The sequence below is a fragment of the Hemicordylus capensis genome, chromosome 7 (assembly GCF_027244095.1).
Source record: "Hemicordylus capensis ecotype Gifberg chromosome 7, rHemCap1.1.pri, whole genome shotgun sequence".
Classification (NCBI taxonomy): Eukaryota; Metazoa; Chordata; class Lepidosauria; order Squamata; family Cordylidae; genus Hemicordylus; species Hemicordylus capensis.
The window spans coordinates 9103297-9123877 of record NC_069663.1 but is presented as its reverse complement, the minus strand read 5'-3'; the positions used below and the strand labels follow the sequence as shown (position 1 = coordinate 9123877).

Genomic DNA, 20581 nt, shown 5'->3' with positions numbered 1-20581 from the left:
CACCGTGAGAATTCGATAAGCAAGGAAGGAGGAGGGGGAAATGTTCATCTGCAAGTTGGGTATGGAGGCAGGCAGCACTGGCGAGCCCAGAACTTGCAGCAGACGCCAGAGTGAGGGTGGAGGTAAAGCATTTCCTGTGCCTCCCACCTCCATACCCAGCTTGCAGACCATCATTTCCCCCTCCTCCTCCCTTGCTGGTAGAATTCTTATGATGGCTAATCTGGAGCGTGCATGGCTCCCAAATCAGGGTAGGAGATGTCTCCTACCCCTGCTAACTGGGCAAAGAGGCACCTTTTAATGTGGTGATTCTCTTTATTTTGCAGGGGGAGAGTAACTGGCCCTATCCACCCCCCGCATAGTACCTCCGGTGACTGTTGCTGGTGTCTATCTCATGTTTCTTTTAGATTGTGAGCCCTTTGGGGACAGGGATCCATCTTATTTATGTATTATTTCTCTGTGTAAACTGCCCTGAGCCATTTTTGGAAGGGCTGTATAGATATCGAATTAATAATAATAATAATAATTAATAATACCAATCCTGAGAACAGTTCTGCCATTTTTGTCATGTCAATACTGGAAAAGCTGTACCTGTTGAATTTCGACTTATCAAGCTGTTGCTAAAGGCAAGGAGCAGGGTCCATTAAAAAGGTTGCCGCTTTGGTTTTGGGGCACTAGAGACATGAGGCTGCAGTTCTGTGGCAGCGTACGTACATGCTTTGCTTACCGAAGACCCCAGGTTCAAGTCCTGTTCAGTAGGAACGTAGAAACATAGGAAACTGCCATATACTGAGTCAGACCATTGGTCTATCTAGCTCAGTATTGTCTTCACAGACTGGCAGCAGCTTCTCCAAGGTTGCAGGCAGGAATCTCTCTCAGCCCTATCTTGGAGATGCTGCCAGGGAGGGAACTTGGAACCTCCTGCTTTTCCTAGAGCAGCTCCATCTCCTGAGGGGAAGATCTTCCAGTGCTCACACATCAAGTCTCCCATTCATATGCAACCAGGGCAGACCCTGCTTAGCTATGGGGACAAGTCATGCTTGCTACCACAAGACCAGCTCTCCTCTCAGTGAAATCCTGTTCTGTGAAATCTGAATAAGAGTCTGAAGAACTGTTACCCAAATAAATCATGTGACTGGAACAGATGGATCACTTCGCCTTAGTAAATGGCAGCTATATCTCTTTCATTCGACGACAAAATGAAGTGGTGAATTTCTATGGCCCAAAGTCCAATTCACATGTTACATTCAACCTGTGTACAGTCTATGTACAGTGTACACAGGTACAGATCTGTACAAGATACAGTTATTCACACATTACGTTGAGCACAGTCACAGCAGTGCACTTCTTATCTGTAGCTTGCATTTCAGGGGGCCTGTACCAAGGTTTACAACAAACACAGGTACAGTCGTTCACACACACAAAATGTACTTGTGTACCAACATCTGAGCACAGGTAGAGCATGATGTCCTATTGGTTTGCCCTGGAGGTCTTGTCCCCTAATTTTAGATTCATGGAGATGGGCTGTGCAGAGGTGAAGGAATGCATTCTGAACATACTTAGAGGCATTCTTGTTTACCACACTCCAGTGCTGAGTACATTCAAAGCAAGGTCCGGGCTTGTAGCTGGTCAACTCTGGTTCAGAGCAAATTATTGTATTAAATTAGTCCCCTGCTAACTAAGCAAAGAGGCACCTTTTAAAAGTGGTGCCTCTCTTTATTGAGCAGGGGGAGAGCAACTGGCCCTATCCATCCCCAGCACAGCATCCCTCTAGTGGCTGTTGCTGTTGTCTGTCTTGTGTTTCTTTTTTAGATTACGAGTCCTCGGGGGACAGGGAGCCATGTTATTTATTTATTTATATCTATGTAAACCACTTTGGGAACTTCTTGTTGGAAAGCGGTATATAAATATTCATCGTATTCATATTCGTATTTATTTTATAAATTCAGTAGTTCTCATGACCAACACCTGGGTAGGAGGAGCTTCGGTAGGAGGAGCGTCCAGGCATGCATGCTCTTGAGAAACAGTGGGCTCTTTCTCACAACCATATGGAGGTGGGTTGGAGGGAAGGCACACTCCTACCATGTGCCTCCCAGATGACCAGAGCCTTCTTTGGGTTCTGCCGCTCACACGAACGCCGCAGTGGCATTCTCCATTGCTGAAATCGGGAACTGGGGCCTCCACATATCCCACAATGCATTGCAGAAGCGGTGGAGAGGCAGCCCTCAGTACTGCAACAGCTCTCCTCTCCCTGATCCAGCTTCCCACAAAACTCTATGATAAACATGGCCGCCAGCAGCCCAGGAACAGTTTAAATGGTGCCAGCTGCAACAGATGACCCAAACAAAAAGACAGGGTGGCTCTTTTCTTGTTATTGAACCTGCATAGCGGATCTGGGCTACCCAGGTTTGGAACTGCTGGGTCAGGGGGGCTCCCAGTGCCCCAGACAACCACAGATTCCTGTGTTAAATTAACCCCTTCCTACGCAGCAATCTGCGAAGTGATCGTGTGCTAGCCGTGATCTGGGATGGATGGGGCGGGACGTCCTTTTCCTCTACCCCTGATGCAGTACTGGGTACATGGTGTGGGTTGGCTTCCACTGTTCTGCTGAGATTGTGGCAAGCACACAGTCGCTTCTCCCTCCTCCGCCTCTGATTGTTGCCGACACACAACCGTTTCTCGGGAACGCCCACAAGCTCGGTGCTCCTCCTACTCAGCTTTCGGTTGTGAGAATGGGCCCAAGGTGGCTTACAATAAGGTCGGTAATTATATACAATTATGTAAAAATTATCAACTACAAATTGCAGAAGTACCTAGACATTCTTAAAGCCATAGCAGCTTTTTTTTTTTTTAAGCTCATTTAAAAACTTTGCCAAAGAGAAATGTTTTGATAGCCACCTTAAACCTAACTCAGATGCAGTCTGGCTGATCCCCCTCCCCCCCCCCGCCCCACAAGAGAGGGCTTTTCATAATTGCGGCGCCATTACAAAAAATCCTCAACTTGATCACAACATGCTGCTGTGGTCCCCTAAAGCTGTTTGATTTCAAAGTCTTGTACAGCTGCTAGTAACCAAGGTAAAACTAGCTTATCGCAACTGCCATGGATGCTGGCAGAAATACCATCTATCATCAATTGTCTTTGTTCAGCCATGATCCATAGCCAGCCAGTCTGACGATGTTATCAATATATCTCTGCTGGCAAGGGTTTGTATCTAACAAACAAAGGAAGCTGTGGTTTTGTGGTTAGAAAACAGGATTTCAGGGCTCCTTTGTTCCTTCCCGATTCTTGGCTCCTGAGTTTTGCTTCTTGGAAGCTAGTGGCCGTTGTCTGAAGGTGCTGGGCTGCTTCAGGCATTACACCTTTCAGGTGTGCAAGGAAGTGGGCTTTTACCATGCGTACTCACAGGGGCGGCCCTTCCATGAGGCAATGCGAGGCAGTTGCCTCAAGCGACAGATTACTAGGTGTGAGGCCTCAGGCTCGGTGGTGGCCTCTTCACAGGAAAGTCGCCAAATGGGCTCAGAGCATCTTGGGCAAGGTTATGCACCTTCCTCCCCTTCTCTCTTGCCTCGCAGGCTGGCTCTGTCCACTGACTCACAGGGCCTCTCCTTGCTCCTGGCCCTCGTCGGAGCTCAGCCCCTCATAACAGGCCGGCTCCTCCTCAAATAGCCTGCCGCAGCTGCCACAGGAGGCAGAGCCCAGTCCCACGCAGGGTGTGCCACCTTCGCATGAGAGTTGTGGGGGCCGCTGTGGGTCCGAGTTGGCCCACCTCCCAACCTGGGTCAACTCACTCGCTCGTCAGCCGCACAGGCTGGCATGCGGCCCGTGATGTCATCAGTTGGGGATGGCATGGGCAGCTGTGAGTGGGACCGACCGATGGTGGAAGTATGTTGGTCCTGTTCCTCCTCCCCTGTGCCCATTTCTCCCTGACATTGGGACGCCCTCCGTGGTCGTCATAAGACATAGTGTAGTGGTTAGAGTATTGGACTAGGACCGGGAAGACCCGGATTTGAATCCCCATTCAGCCATGAAACGCACTGGTGACTCTGGGCCAGTCATGTATCTTTCAGCCTAACCTACCTCACAGGGTTGCTGTGAGGATAAAAATAAGCATATACACTGCTCTGAGCTCCTCGGAGGAAGAGTGGGATATAAATGTAAAAAACAAACAAAATAAATACTCAAGAACAGCCCTACTGGGTCAGGCCCAAGGCCTATCTAGTCCAGCATCTTGTTTCACACAGTGGCCCACCAGATGCCTCTGAGAAGCCTACAGGCAAGAGGCGAGGGCATGCCTTCTCTCCTGTAGTGGCTCCCCTAGCTGTTAGTGCATCTCTTTAGGGCCCACCTGGCCTTGCAAACCTTTCGGGGAGCGCCTCTCCTCATACTCCTTGTAAAATTTGCAAGAGGCACAAGGAGAGGAGGCTGCCAGCAGCTTTCTGCCCTCCTTGGCCCCAAGCACTTTCAAAGTTTGTGAGGGTGTCTTTTGAATGGGGCCTGGACTCCACTCAAGAAGGCAGCCTTCTGCACCTTGCCTCGGGTGCTGCAGTGTCCGGGGCCATCCCCCTGCGTACGCCTGATGATGTGAAATGTGAATGCAAGACTCAGGAGGATGGTACAGATATGCTCTCAGGGAGGTGGGAGGGCCTCAGGGGCATATCTAGGGTGGGGCAGGCAGGGCACGTGCCCCGGGCACCACTTGAAGGGGGGTGCCATTTTTTAAAATAAAAAAAAAAAGATTAAAAAATGGCTGCCAAAAACAAAATGGCCACCATGCATGCTCAAATGGCCTCTTTGAGGCCCTAGGCCATGCCAGGCCTTGCAGAGGCCATTTGAGCATGCGCGGTGGCCATTTTGTTTTCAGCAGCCATTTTTTAAAAAAAAAATTAAAAAATGGCCACTGCACATGCTCAAATGGTCCCTGTGAGGCCCTAGAGGCCAGTGGGGGGAGGGGAACCTTTGCATACCCCACATGGCCTTTAGGAAGCCCCCCAAAGGGGCTAAAGGTAAAGAACTTTTTTTAAAAAAAAATTAATCTAATATAAGTCACTGTACACATATTCAGATTGGCACTATGTACAGAGAATCAGGGCTTGTGAATACTGAGCTGAAGCTTATGAGCTAGGATTGTATTCATTTGCTCTTATTTTGCTTCTTGTGATAAGTGAGTTAAATGTGATGTCTTAATAATATGGCTATTAATGGTGAGTTTGTCTTTGAATCAGTGTGAAATCCTTAGTATTAAGGCTCACTGGGAGTTTCTTGCTCTCTTTCTCTCAGTGCTGGACTAGGTCTGGGGAGACCCGAGTTCAAATTCCCATTCAGCCATAAAACTATCTGGGTGACTCTGGGCCAGTCACTTCTCTCTCAGCCTAACCTACTTCACAGGGTTGTTGTAAGGAGAAACTCAAGTATGTAGTACACCACTCTGGGCTCCTTGGAGGAAGAGTGGGATTTAAATGCATATAAAAATAAATAAATAAATAAATAAAAAATACTAGAATATATTCCACGCAGTGACATAGTTTACTCTGCATATACTTTAATTATTTTCAGAGTATCTGGGAAAAGTCAAATTCTCCATTTATTTTAAAAACTTATGTAATTTTTTGTAAAAAAAAAAAAGTCAAATTCTCCATTTATTTTAAAAACTTATGTAATTCTCTACTATGTAGTAGAGAATTAGACAGGCACTTCTGTTTAGTTTTCCAAGTACACCTCCACATAGTATTTGGGTATTTCATGAGCCCTAGCATACTGAAATGTGTAGTTTTCCAGCATTTTTTGGCCTGGCTAAGTCCACTGCTAAATAGTTTTTGAAATATTAAAAGATTAACGAGCTTGACTTGTACTTTTCAGCTGATATTATGGTAAACGTAACTGAAAGATAGGTGTCAGATGTTTGGAAAGGGGGCGCAATTTCAGTGCTTTCCCTAGGCACTATTTCCCCTAGATACGCTTCTGGAGGGCCTGCACCTCATTTCTGGTCAGTGTCAAACTTAGACCCCACCCCAGCGATTCACTTGGATTTGCAAGCAGTCCCCAGTTTGAATCTTGTCTCACCCGTTTTATTTATTGCTCATTTGTATTTATTTATAGTATTCTCTTCCTCCCAGGAGACCAGAGTTTACATGCTTATGCTCATTTTCACTAGGGGTGTACACAAAACCAGAAAACCCGGTTCGGTTCGAGTAGAGTCCGATACTAGCACCAGGCCTGGTCTGACTCGAGTCTGAAACGGTTCAGGCCCAGCTCGGGGGTGTGTGTGAAATTTTGGAGGGGGAACAAAATGGTGGACTTACCGCCATTGCAGGGCTTCAGGGAGTGCTTCGAGTGGTGGTGAGGGTCTCCTGAGGTTCCCCCAGCCCTCACCAGCCTCTGCCAGTCTTCACCGGCCCATTCGAAGCCCTTATCGGCCCATTCCGGGCCTCTGTGCACTGTCAGTGGCCATCTTGGAGGCTGCCACACATGTGCACTGGCCCTCTGCATAGCCGGGTCGACTGGCTGTGCAGATGGCTAGTGCACATGTACGCCGGTCTCCAAAATGGCCCCCGCCAATGCACAGAGGTCCCGAATGGGCTGGAAATGGCCTGAAAATGGCCTGAAACGGGCCGGTGAAAATGGCCTGAAACGGGCCGGTGAAGGCCGGCAGGGGGAGGGGGGACCTCAGGAGCCCCACACACACACCATGGTTGCAGTAACACCCCTCGAAGCCCTGCAATGGTGGTGAATGTGCCTTTTTTCATATTTATTTATATTTTAAAACAAAAACAAAAAAAACCCGAACTGGCCGCAGCCCGGCCCAACAGTTCAAGTGCAAGTCGGCTCAGCCTCAAGCCGGCGCGCACATCCCTAATTTTCACAACAACCCTGTGAGGTGTGAGAGAAAAGTCACTGGCCCAGAGTCGCCCAGTAAGTTTCATGGCTGAAGGGATCTGAAATCCTATTCCTACACTCTAACCCAATGGTTCCCAAACTGGGAGCCTCCAGATGTTGCTGAACTACAGCTCCCGTCATTCTCCGCCGCAATAAATTGTAGCTGGGGCTGATGGGAGTTGTAGTTCAGCAACATCTGGAGTCTCCCAGTTTGGGAACCACTGCTCTAACCACTGCACAGCACTCGTTCTCCTTTCTTCTCCTTCCCATGAGAACTTGGACCTTCCCGTCCCTAGTCCGACACTTTAACGTCTACACCATGCTGGCTTTCATGAATCCACCACGAATCTGCTAGGTGGTTTCAGGTCACCCTCTCCTCTTCAATAAGTGGGTGATAATGCTGGCCTCTCGTGCAGGGCTGTTGTATGATTTCCTGCTCTAAATCCACTTGCGGTCAGCAAGTGTCAGCCTCTGCAAAATCGGCCGTTGCCCCCCGCCCCCGCCCAGTTTCCAACCCCAAAGGCAAAAAGACGAGTATGATTAAGAGGCATTGCGGCAACGAGTTTTGATAGGATGCTAGTAGTTGCAGGGGTGGGTGGGTTGGAGCCTCTTAACACCCCACTCATTTCTCAAAGCAGCTCTCTGGCAAAACAAATTCCATTCTATTCCGTTTCAATTTTATTCAGTCTATAATCAGTCCAACAACAATAAATTCACTACATAAACACCACACATTACAACAACACAACCAACCCCCTTTCTACCATCTGCTGCTTGTTGAGTAGATCTTATTAAGTTGTGCATCTTCTTAAGTTACATTTTATTATACAAACTGCGGCGCAGAATTTGGACACTGCAAAAGTTATTCATGATTTCTGGACTGCCAGCAAATTTGACACACAAAACTTTTCTCATCGCCCTGATAAGGATGACAAAAGGGGTATGGTTTTGATTTTATTTTTACATTTATATCCCACTCATCCTCCAAAGAGCCCAGAGCAGTGTACATGGTTACGTTTATTTTCACAACAAAACAGTGAGATAAGTTAGGCTAGGAGATAAGTGATTGACCCAGAGTCACCCAGTGAGTTTTGTGGCTGAGCAGGGATTTGAACTCAGGTCTCCCAGGTCCTAGTCCAACACTTTATTTTTTATTATGAATCCTTTGATAAAATTTACAAGGTAAAACAAACATAGTTCAAATGGTGCTTCCGTACTGTGTATTACTACCTATACAAAGAGTCATGTCTTTGATTTTCTATTGCTGCTACTACTACTACTACTACTAATACACATATTTACTGTATATATACCACATTTTGACCAGAGTTTTCAAAGCAATTTACATAGAAAAATCAATAACAAATTAATAAGAAGGTTCCCTGTCCCCAAAGGACTCACAGTCTTCAAAACAAAAACCTAAGATAGACACCAGCAACAGCCGCTGGAGGGATGCTGTGCTGATGATGGATAGGGCCAGTTGCTCTCCCCTTGCTAAGTATAAAGAGAATCACCACTTGAAAAGGTGCCTCTTTGCACAGTTAGCAGGGGTTGTCAATTTGTCATTAAGCACGTGTTACATCCAATGCACGCACAATCTGTATGCGGTGTACACATGTACAGATCAGTGTGCCCTTGCAGTTATTTACACTTTATGTTCAACATGCATAAAGTGATAGATAGATAGATAGATAGATAGAATGAATGAAACTTCTTATACAGTATACCACCTCCTCCAAAGACTCTAAGCGGTGAACAACAGAAATACCAACAACAATCAATTTTTAAAAAATTATTAAAGGGCAAACACCTGGTGAAACAGGTGTGTCTTGAGAAGGGCCTTCAAGGCAGCCAGATATACTTTCTTTCTGTCCCCCACGTTGAGGAGCCTGCACCCAAGTTCACATTTAAAACAAACACATGTACAGCCATTCACAGAAAACCATGTACATGTGTACTAGGGGTGGGTTTGACTCAAACTGGGCTGGTTCACCCAGTTCGAACTCGAACCAGACTGGCCTCAAAAAAAGGTGGCCAGTCCAAGTTCGAACCAGACTGGGCCAAGTCCGATACGGACCAGTTTGACCCGGTTCGAGGGGCTCTGCTTGTAAAGGGGAATCTGGTGAGGATTCCCCTTTACAAGCAAAGGGGAACCCTGCCTCTAAAAGGGTTCTAAGGGCAGTTGGGAAAGGGGGCGGCAAGAGGGCACCTTACAGGCTTCGGTGGCTGCGCAGCAGCAGCTCCTCTGAATCCCACCGGTGCTTCCCCCCAGCAGCACAGGCCACCGGAGGCCCAGTTCCGGCCTCTGCGGATGCGTGGCGGCCTCCCGGCAGCCTGTGATGCTGAGGGAGAGCACCGGTGGGGTTTAGAGGAGCCTTGCCCCCTCTGGGCACCCTTAGAACCCTTTTAGAGGCAGGATTCCCCTTTGCTTGTAAAGTGGGATCCTCACCTGATTTCCATTTACAAGCCGAGTCCCTCGAACCGGGTCGGCCAAATGAACCGGATCACCAGCTGGTTCAACTGAACTGGCTCACGGACCAACGGTTCGGTTTGGATTCGAACCAAACTGCCAAAACCAGTTCCGCGCACACCCCTAAAGTGTGCAGACACCTGGATGCACACACAATGTCACACCTGAAATTGGCTACTCAAGCTCCGAATTTCACTTCCTCTGCTTGGCTCCCGCCATTTCAGTTCCCAACAATAGGTTTCCTGTGGGGGTTGGAGTAGAAGACCTCTAAGGTCCCTTCGAAAAGCCTCTGTTCAAAGAGAGGGAGCAAAGCCTACCAGCCTTTGCTTCCAAGATGGAAGAGTGGGCGCTTCCATATCTTCATATCCTCGGCTCATGGATATTTTCTCTTCTTTTCCCTCCTTGCTTTTTAGGAAAAAGCTTTACATTAACAATCACCGTCTTCACAAACCCCACCCAAGTTGCTACATATCACCGAGCCATTAAAGTGACCGTCGATGGGCCCCGGGAACCGAGAAGTAAGTTATGTCTTTCTATGGAAGTTGAAGTGTGTGTGTGTGTGTGTGTGTGTGTGTGTGTGTGTGTGTGTCTCACTGGCAGGAGTCGTCATGTTGATGCCGTGTGTATTGTGGGAGACTTTTTGTTGTTGAGACATGGCCAAATTTGGAAGCATCAGGGCTGGACGCCACCTTAGTGTGTCTGCTGGTATGGCTTCTCTGCATCGTCACCAGCAGTCTCCTCTTCCCTCTCTGGGCTTCTTGCACGCTTGGCAAGGAGTGTGAGGAGAGCTGCACATTGCAGAGCTTGCAGGGGTCAGAGGAGTCCTGAAGAGCACCCCAGAGCTGCAACCCGTTTAAAAAAACATCAGAAGACACTCCAAGACCTGGTTCACACAATCGTTTGGATCCTGGTTTAATGTGGGTTACCAACACTGACTTGATCTTGTACAGCCATGCCAAGGTGGTTTATAGCCTGAGGTTTTGCAAAGTTTGCAAAGGTCAGATCCCAAAGAGCTGCTGTGATGTCGATAATGGGGTGGAGTGGGGACCATGCCATCCTGCTGGCGCCCCAATAACCTGCCATCTGAGGTGACGGCCTCATCTAGGCTCATGGAAGGGCCGCCTCTGCTTCTAGAGCGACCCAAAGAAGGAACTGAACCCTAAAGAGTGGCAACTCTAGCAACTCAGACTTACACAATTTTAAGACGACATCCCCCAAAGAAAAAAGTAGGACCTTGGTTTTATCAGGGCTGGGTTCCAGAAAATAGGGACTGGTGCTAGTACCATATTTCCCTGAATAGAAAGTGAGTCTGAATTTAAGACGATGCCTTAAAATATAAAGGTTAAAACTGGTTATATCTGTATTTACCTAAAAGGAAGAGGACTCTGAATCTAACACACACACACACACACGGACTGGGGGTGGGGAAGAACCTTTTAGATTCAGATAAATATGGTGCATCTGCGAGGCTGTCCCCTGGAAATGAGTCAAGTGGTCTGCTGTTGGTCTATTTTCTGCCCGCCTCCGCACGAAAGCATAATTGTTAATGCAGCCCAGATATACCTGTGAATCATTCCCACTCCTGCATTTCAACACAGGGCGGAAATTAAAGATCTGTAGTGATAGGCTGATGAGCTGCTGCATCTGAGATTAGCCTGTTCTAATTGGACGGGTTTCTATCAAGTTAAGCTTGTGGGTGCCCCAACATTGTGTGGGTAATGCTTATGTGCTAGGAGAAGTTTTTTCTTTCTTTCATTAACTGTTGACATTTTGCAATAGGCGTTAGAGAGGCTGTAACGGGCATACCTTGCTTGGCGGGGAAACCTAGAAGCCTGAGTAGCTACAGTGGGTAAATCAGTTACCACCACTGGGTTTCCCAGCACTTAGTGGCTTGCAGCTGAATGTATGAACTGCACAACAGCAGGCACTGAATATGTTTTAGGCAATATGGAAGTTCTGCCTGTGTCTGATTTGATCCTGCAAGTCAGTGTTTGCTCTAAGAGGGATTGCCAGATGTTGTTGACTACAACTCCCAGAATCCCCAAGCAAAAGCCATGGCAGCTGGGGATTCTGGGAGCTATAGTCAACAACATCTGGGAATCCCTCTTAGAGGGAACACTGCTGCAAGTCAACATCTGACGCTTGCAGTTCTCCAGTGAGGAACATCTGTGTGGAAAACAGCCCTGCAGAGTCTTGCTTTCTAAAGAAGCAGAGCTTTTTTTTCCAAATGTGCAACCTCCTGGCCAGGGGTCTACTCATGAATAGGGGTGGCGCGAAGGCGCGCCGTGGCTACTCACGATCATAAAAAGCAGGTTTGATGGAGCGCTCGCTCCGCAAACCTGCTTTGTAACAGGGGTTCCAGAGCGGGTTTGCCAGGACCCATCGTCGGGACCTGTTGTCGGGACTCATTCAGAGGAGAGCTGGTCTTGTGGTAGCAAGCATGACTTGTCCCCATAGCTAAGCAGGGTCTGCCCTGGTTGCATATGAATGGGAGACTTGATGTGTGAGCACTGCCAGATATTCCCCTCAGGGGATGGAGCTGCTCTGGGAAGAGCATCTAGGTCCCAAGTTCCCTCCCTGGCAGCATCTCCAAGAGAGGGCTGAGAGAGATTCCTGCCTGCAACCTTGGAGAAGCCGCTGCCAGTCTGTGAAGACAATACTGAGCTAGATAGACCAATGGTCTGACTCAGTATATGGCAGTTTCCTATGTTCCTGTGTCCCGGCTTCCATGAATCTCACAGTGCACCATGCACCAGGTGCAATGCACTAAGAGATTCCCCCAGAGGATGTGCACTCTAGGTGCCCATCTCTGTGTCAGTGCAAGCTGCAAGCAACTTGTGCTGTCACACGATCCCTGGCCCTTACCCTCGGCTAAGAGCAGGGCTGTGGCACTGGGTATGGTGACACAGCATCACCGGGATCCGTGAGGACCCTGACAGTACTCATGGGCAGCCAAGGCCCACCCCCACCCCCGACACACACACACACACACACACACACACACACACACACACACACACTATCTATCTATCTATCTATCTATCTATCTATCTATCTATCTATCTGTCTCTGTCTCTGTCTCTGTCTCTGTCTCTGTCTCTGTCTCTTATATCCCATTCTTCCTCCAAGGAGCCCTGGGTGATGTATATTTCTCCTCACAACAACCCTGTGAGGTTGCTTAGGCTGAGATACTTGACTAGCCTGCAGTCACCCAGTGAGTTTCATGGCAGAATGGGGGTTTGAACTCTGCTCTCCCTTGTCCTAGTCCAACGTGGTCTACACCACACTCGCTCTCTTCTTTTCTGCCTCCCACCCATTCTGCTCTCTGGCACTCAGCTTGCAGAACCAGCCTGGACTCCAACCCTCCCAAGCACTTCTTTTTAAATAACAGAGGAGATGGGGTGGGGTTGCCAAATGAAGATAGAGATAGGCAAGAAGTTGCTCTTCTTTCAGTAGTGGAAGTGCAAGAATCCAGGTGGCCAGATCTGATTAAAAAGCTCTCTGTGTTGCGTGTGTGTGTGTGTGTTTTAAAAAACTGCAATCAGGCTGTTCATCAGTTAATTGGACTGATTAATTGATTCATGTTTCAGTCTCCTCCTCCTCCTCCTCCTCCTCCTCTGCTTTTAAAGCTTATTTATTTATTATTCTTTATTTATTTATTCGATTTCTATACCACCCTTCCAAAAATGGCTCTTTACATTAAAACAAAACAATTAAAATCAACTAACAGTTAAAAACAGAGACTATAAAACACCATAAAACAATGAACCATTGAAACATTCAACACAGTTTAAATCTCCCAGAAAACCAGGGTTAAAAACATTTGCAACCATTTAAAAACCCTGGAAGGCCAGGCCAAAGAGATAGGTTTTGAGGGCTCTCCTGAAGGCCAGTAATGAATTCAGATTACCGTTGAGTGCTGACTGGTGGCTGTAAGGGCATTTGAAATGTAATTACTTCAGTGGCCTGTTAGACAGATCATTAGGGCAGGACCTGAATTTAAATCCCAATTCAGAGAAGTCGTGACATGACCATTAAACAGTCAAATATTAGAATCTTCTCTTTTGGGCTGGAGTTATTTCTTTTCGGTTTCAAACGTAGTGTGTGGCTTCTGTCCAGCAGTAAAGAAGCACGTTTGTTTGACTACACATAAAAGTGAGTAAAGGTTTCATTCTTCTGGATACACAAAGAAATCAATATAAGTCGGTATACATCTGAAATCCCACATATGATGAAGTGGACTCCAAAGTCCGTAGAAATGAATGCTATTAAATCTTAAAGATGTCTTAGGACTCTATTGCTTTTGCTGCAAGGGACTGACACAGCCATCCCCCAAGAGCAGAAGTTCCCAACCTTAGATCCCCAGATCTCGTTGGACTACAACTCCCACCATTCCCAGCCACAATAGTTAAAGACTGGGGATGGTGGAAGTTGTAGTCTCAGAAAGTCTGGGGACCCAAGATTGAGGATGCCTTCTCTAGAAGTTACTTAGGATCTCGAAAACGTACTTAAAATGCAATGAGGCTGTTCTCACGACTGGGAGGCAGGGAAGGCGGGCGCAGGGGACGGGGGAAGGCTGCACTTACTTTCCCCCCAGATGATCCTTTAACAAGTCTTCAGCACGCCACCACATGCCTAGACAATCCGCTCTGCTCCAAGCAGCGCGGATCATTCGAAACTGGGACTCGTTTCCCCAGCCTCCAGATTTCCCTCAATGCACCTTGCGACAAGGTTAGCCCCGTGAGACGGGCTTTCTAGGTGTCCGTCTTTGTGTCCGCTTGGGCTCCAATCCAACACATGATCATGGATCTAGTCACCATCTCCCTGCCTGTATTTCCTGCTGATAAAATGGAAATGGGTGGCATCTGACGCGTGGCTATGGAGAGGATGAGTAAAATGAGCGTTCTTCCATTCAAAAAATATGTGAGTCCTTCCGGGTGAAAAGGAAAACTGGGAATCATGTGGGGTTTGAAATCTAGGTGAGGGGTTGGAGGTGGGAAATTAAGGACCGAGAAGCGGAAGTATTTTCCCCCCCACACAGCACATAATTAATCTATGGAATTCTTTGCCATGAGATGTGGTGATGGCCACCAGCGTGGATGGCTTTAAAAGGGGCTTAGACAGATTCACCGAGGACAGGTCTATCAATGGCTACTAGTCTGGTGGCTGTGGGCCACCTCCAGCCTCAGAGGCATGATGCCTCTCAATACCAGTTGCAGGGGAGCAACAGCAGGAGAGAGGGCATGCACATACCTCTTGCCTGTGGGCTTCCCAGAGGCATCTGGTGGGGGGCCACTGTGTGAAACAGGATGCTGGACTAGATGGGCTTCCTTGGGCCTGATCCAACAGGGCTGTTCTTATGTTCTTATGGTGGTCTTATGTGTCCTACACAGGAACAAAGGAAGCTGCCTTGTACCAAATCAGAACACTGGGCAGTCTAGCTCAGTCCTGTCTACACTGACTGGCAGTGACTCTCCAAGGTTTCAAGCAAGAGTCTCTCCCAGCCCTACCTGGGCGCTTTCCAGACTAGCTTCTCAACAGCAGCAAAATGCCTCCCTTCTGGCAAGTAGCATTCAACACGTAAACAGCAGGGGGAGCAGTCTCGTGGAAACTAACTACCCTGTAAAACAGCAACTTCCTTATGCCGAATATACAACTCCCTAGCTCTATATCGCAGCGATTAAATTCGAAACAAGGCATTGGAAATGTGAACGGCACCCTGCTGTCTGCATAGGGACTGCGGTGTCACGATGCAGGAAGTGTGGAAGCACACTTCCGAGATGCGTCCTGATCCCGTTGTAGGGTCTAGTCTGGAAAGCGACCTGGAGATGCTGCCAGGAATTGAACCTGGGTCCTTCTATATGCAAGCAGATGCTCAAACACTGAGCTATGGCCTTGTTCCCTAATGGGAAGATCTGACAGCAGACAGAGCTTGCATGTAGTCATCCATTCCAATGTGAACCAAGGCAGACCCTGCTTAGTGAAGGAGACCTATCATGCTTGCTACTAGAAGACCGGCTCTCCTCACAGCTTTGGGTCTGCTCTTCTCCATGCAACTAATCCAGCAGCTCTAAAACTCCATTCACTTCCCCAGTAACCTATTTCGACTTCTTGCCAATGCCTTAAAATATCTCAGTCCTGAAAGCAAAGCAAAAGTGTATCCAAGAATGGGGTGCACATTTACATAATATATATATATATATGGTCTCCATGTGTGCATTCTTCCTTGGTTTCAGTTATGCTGTTGCGGGTTTAAACACACACACAGTGGTGGTGAGTGACAGAGAACACAACATAATATATATATCCTTCTACAATATATATATATATATATATATATATATATATATATATATATATATATTTGGTCTCCATATGTGCATTTTTCCTTGGTTTCAGTTATGCTGTTGCAGGTTTAAACACACACACACACACACACACACACACACACACGGTGGTGGTGAGTGACAGAGAACACAACAGCCCTATTATGCACCCTTTCATTCATATGCTGAGTGCCTTTTCATCAGAGAAAGAGCTGCAATCACTTGGGAAGTTTTCCTCTGACACGCTTTCTCTTTAACTGTATTATTAGTGTGCACCAACTCTTTGCACCGGAACGCTTTTTGCAAAATGACACATTCTCATCCACACCAGTTGTGCTTCTGGTGCCAAATGTTGACACCCGCCTACAAACAGGAAGTAATAAAATAGTTGAGCTTCCCATGTCATTTCCTGTATGAGCTTCGTTTCAAACGACACTCGGCCTTTTATTTTAGAAAGCGGACAAATCAGACAAACTGCTACGGCTTCCTTGCAAAGAAGCAACTTTTAGCCATTGACAGAAAGAAAATGTCCTTGCCCCGGCTCCTCCCATGAGGCCGTGAAGCAGCAGGGTGTGAGTGGCATTAAGGACAGCAGCGTAGCAGACACATCCGACTGGGAGGGGCACAATTCACTGAGAGTCTTTTTCCGAGTCTTTGAAGTGTCTCACCCGGAGAGGCAGGGGCATTAGCATTGGGCCACCTGGACATGTGCTCGGGATCCATTCTTTAGTGCCTGGGTCCTCCACGCTAGGGGTGTGCACGGAACCGGCTGGTCCGGTTTGGTTCGAGTCTGAACTGGACCCGAACCAGACCAGGCCAATTTGATCTGGCACCCCCTTGAAAACCTCCCCCACCCCCACCAGTTCAGTTCAGTTTCGGGGAGGAGGTTAGTGATTTTTTAAAAATTATTATTTTTTAATTACACTTACCCCCTCCGGGGGAGTTCAAAGCGGCAAAAGCGGGCGGGGGGAGGTGTCCATGGAGGTTCCCTTATGCTATGATTTGACCGCTTTTTGACCAAGCACCAGCCTTTCCCCCTCAGCACGGTGGCCATTTTGGGGGCCACAGCACCTGTGCAATGGGCCTCTGCATGGCCTGGGTCAGTGGGCTTCTGCGTGCCCTGGGCCACTGCGCCAAGGGGGAAAGGCCAACGAGTGGCCGAATGGCCGAATGATGGCATATTATTGTTAGGCTGGCGGGGGGACCTCCACGGACCACCGCCCTCGCCCCCACTTCGAACAACTCCCCTAGAGGGGTTAGGTGTAATTTTAAAATAAATAATTTTTTAAAAATCACAAACCTCCAGGGGGGTTTAGTCCGGAGCCGGACTGAACATGGGGTGGTTTGGTTTGACCCTGAAGAGTCAAACCGAACCAGTTCGACATCGAACCTGTTCGCACATCCCTACTCCACGTTGCCTGACATTGGTGGATGCATTGCTGATTAGTAAAGTAAAGTTGTGCAGATCATGTAGGCTGTTCACACATGCAAGCTAATCCGGCCCAGGCACGCAGCCCAGATTAGGCTGCATGTGAAAACCGCCAGGATCGGGCCCAGTCCTGGCGGGCATTGCAAAATCTGCCTCCTTAAGGGAGCAAGTGCTCCCTTAGCCCCTTTTTAAAATCATCTGTATCATTGACTGCTTTCAGCCAACGGTGCAGCACTGCAACATTGATGGGCACCCACCTGCCACTGGAAGTATCCCCACAATGCACCGCACACTCATCCTGTGCATTGTGGGAGTTCTGGAGGCCGGGACAACACATTCTGACCCCCAGACCTCCATGACTGGACCCTCCTAGACACTGCAGCTAGATCATCTGTGGGGAAGGCGAGCTTCTGCTGCCTTCCCTGCAGTCTACCCTGCAGCCCTTTTATGAGATCATACAAAAGGGACATGGTTTCAAGCTAACCATGGTTAACCGGTAGAGTTAACCATGGTTAGCTTCAATCATGGTAGAGAAGTGCCTTTAACCACAGCTTCAATCATGGTAGAGGAGTGGGCTAGAAGTGGGTTCATTGAAAATCATGGCTTTGAGCTAACCATGGTTAGCAAATATACCTGTGTGGATGTAAGGCTAACCATTGTTACTGCTGCCAAGGGATACATGGAGGAAATGTGTGTACAAGGTGGGGGAGAGGAGGGGGAGCAATAGCACATGCCCCTATAGGACATTCCCAGTGTAACCATGGTTAGGAATTGGGCTGTGTTAAATCTGCACTGGGCTAATGTCATTTGCATTTGTGTAAGCCAAGTAAAGAGGATATTTTACTCTAAAACATCTGATGTTTACAGCAAAGGCAACTCCAGGCCTAAAGTCTGTTTTTAATGTTTACTGTTACACTTGGAAAACCTGATTAATGTGGATGTTTTCCCTCCAGCAAGATTTTTTTAATACGAGGAGACAAACAGGCAGGCTTCTGTTCTGCAGAAATGAACAAAATGATTCCACTTGGCTTTCCCCTTCCCTCTGGGGCAAGGCCCCTTCGGATGTATATCACTCATCCCATGCTAATTTAGATTAGGCGATTGTGATATTGTTTAAATGTGGCAAATTCCTCTGCTTTTCTTTAAGAGGCCTTTCTTTTTTTTCTCATTAATCCCTTCTCCTGCATAGTAGAGATGTGCAAAATCCTGCAGAGACTGTCCCATTCCCTTATTGAGAACTGCGTTCCCAGAAAGTTTCTTGGAAGTTCCTCCCCAGCTTTGAATTCACTCTGAAATTTCGGTGGAGGCGAAATTCAGCAATGCCGCTCTAATTGCAGACCTTATCCATTTTGCCCCGTCTCCGAAGATTATACCACCAGCCCCAGAGTCCCCGTGGGACTTGCAAGAGTTGAACAACTCATTCAACACAGCTTGGCTGAAAATTTGCATTTGTGTTTTTGAGTGTCTTGGTGTACAGAGATGAGGCATTTCCCCTTGCACAATCTGCTGTAGCGAGCATGAATTGTCCCCTTTGCTAGGTAGGGTCTGCCCTGGTTTGCATTTATTTGGGTGGCATGTGTGTGGTTTCCCTTAGGGGATGGGGCTATAGCTCAATGGCAGAGCATCCGCTTGCATGCAGAAGGTCCCAGGTTCACTCCCTGGCAGCATCTCCAAGCAGAGGTGGGAAAGACGCCTGCCTGAAACCTTGGAGAGCTGCTGCCAGTCAGTGTAGATGATACTTCCAAATTCACAAGGTGACGAGTGCACTAGTTCATTGCGCCAATGCCTTGACAAATGCTTTGAGCAGACAGAGTGATTGATTCATGAAAGGTTGCTTGCTGCCCTTAGAGCTGATAGCATATTGATAGGATAAGTAGGGGTTAGTTGTGTGGTTTTGTTTCGCTCCCTTCCACCTTCTATTATCTTGTCTTAGTCCAGCCGCCTTTGAAAGAGCACAGCAGCAGCTGTCTCAGATACAGCAGTGCAAATTATTAGCTAGAAAGGTATTTCTGCTTCCCACTCCCACCACTAAATAGGCATAGATCTTTGCCCTCCTTATATGATTGTGCCGCCGAGACAGTGTCAACTCCTAGCAATCACATAGATTTGTCTATCCTTGGGATTTTCTTGGTAGAATACAGGAGGGGTTGACCATTGCCTCCTCCCACGCAGTATGAGATGATGCCTTTCAGCACCTTCCTATGTCACTGCTGCCCAATATAGGTGGCGCAGTGGGGAAATAACTTGACTATCAAGCCGGAGGTTGCCAGTTCAAATCCCCGCTGGTATGTTTCCCAGACTATGTTTCCCAGACTATGGGAGACACCTATATCAGGCAGCAGCGATATAGGAAGATGCTGAAAGGCATCATCTCACACTGCGCGGGAGATGGCAATGGTAAACCCCTCCAGTATTATAATAATTATTATTATTGTTGTTATTGTTATTGTTATTATTACTTGTGTACACAGTCAGACAGGTGTTATTGACTGGTTTGTTTTATCCAGACATTGAGTCCTTCCCAAGGACCTGGGATGGCTGAATTTTATTATCAATGTTGTTGCTGCTATTATTATAGATATCATCACAGAATATAGGCTGTTCCCAGTAAAGCTGCTTTTTGTAACTGGCTGATGGTGATTTCTGTGGCCCCTATGGTGTTGAGGTGCTCTTCAAGGTGTTTTGGAATTGCACCTAGGGCGCCAATTATGACTGGGATTATTTTGGTCTTCTTCTGCCACAGCCTTATTAGGTATTATTATCATGATTTATTTATTTATTTATTTAAAATATAGCTATACCACTCAAAACCTGCATCTCTGGGCGGTTTACTATTAAAATCATTTAAAACATCAGATCAATTAACAGTTGAAATCATTTAAAAACATTTAAAATATATAAAATTCAGTATTATTATTATTATTATTATTATTATTATTAATATTTAAAAAAAATCCTTATAAATCTTATTAAAAGCCTGGGTGAATAAATGTCTCTTCTGCATTGTTCAATCTGATTTTTATTTTTATTTTTTTGCTCCGTGTGCGGAATGACTTTGTTCTAGGCGGGGGCATCAAGGCACTGTCTCTGTGCACATGCATTCATAATAGGGCCTTCCTGATTCAGCCTGAGCAGGACCTAAAATTAACTGAGTGGACATCAAAAAACTTGTGAGCGCGCACGTGCGCTTGCCTTAGAGGGAACACTGCTCTTCAGTGCCTTTTTGAAACTTGTCAGAGATGGGGAGGCTCTTATTTCAACAGGGAGCGCATTCCAGAGTCCAACGACATTTTCTACCAAAGGCAACCACAGGGCTCTGGGGTCGCCAGGAGTCGACACCGACTCGACGGCACGCTGCACTTTACTTTATAGATATATTTACTAGGCACAGTCTGGGAAAGCACACCAGCGGGGATCCGAACTCACAGCCTCTTGTGCTCTAGGCAGCTGCTTCCACTCTGTGCCACTGCAGCCGATATAATTCT

At 47.3% G+C, this 20581-nt stretch overlaps 1 protein-coding gene across 1 annotated transcript in view; it reads left to right on the top strand.

Moving 5' to 3' along the window:
* RUNX3 (RUNX family transcription factor 3) overlaps positions 1 to 20581 on the top strand; it is an 88191-nt gene that overhangs the window by 22642 nt on the left and 44968 nt on the right. The window contains exon 3 of the mRNA XM_053268111.1: positions 9755 to 9859. Within this exon, the coding sequence (XP_053124086.1) occupies positions 9755 to 9859 (105 nt within the window). The remainder of the gene's footprint in view (positions 1 to 9754; positions 9860 to 20581) is intronic.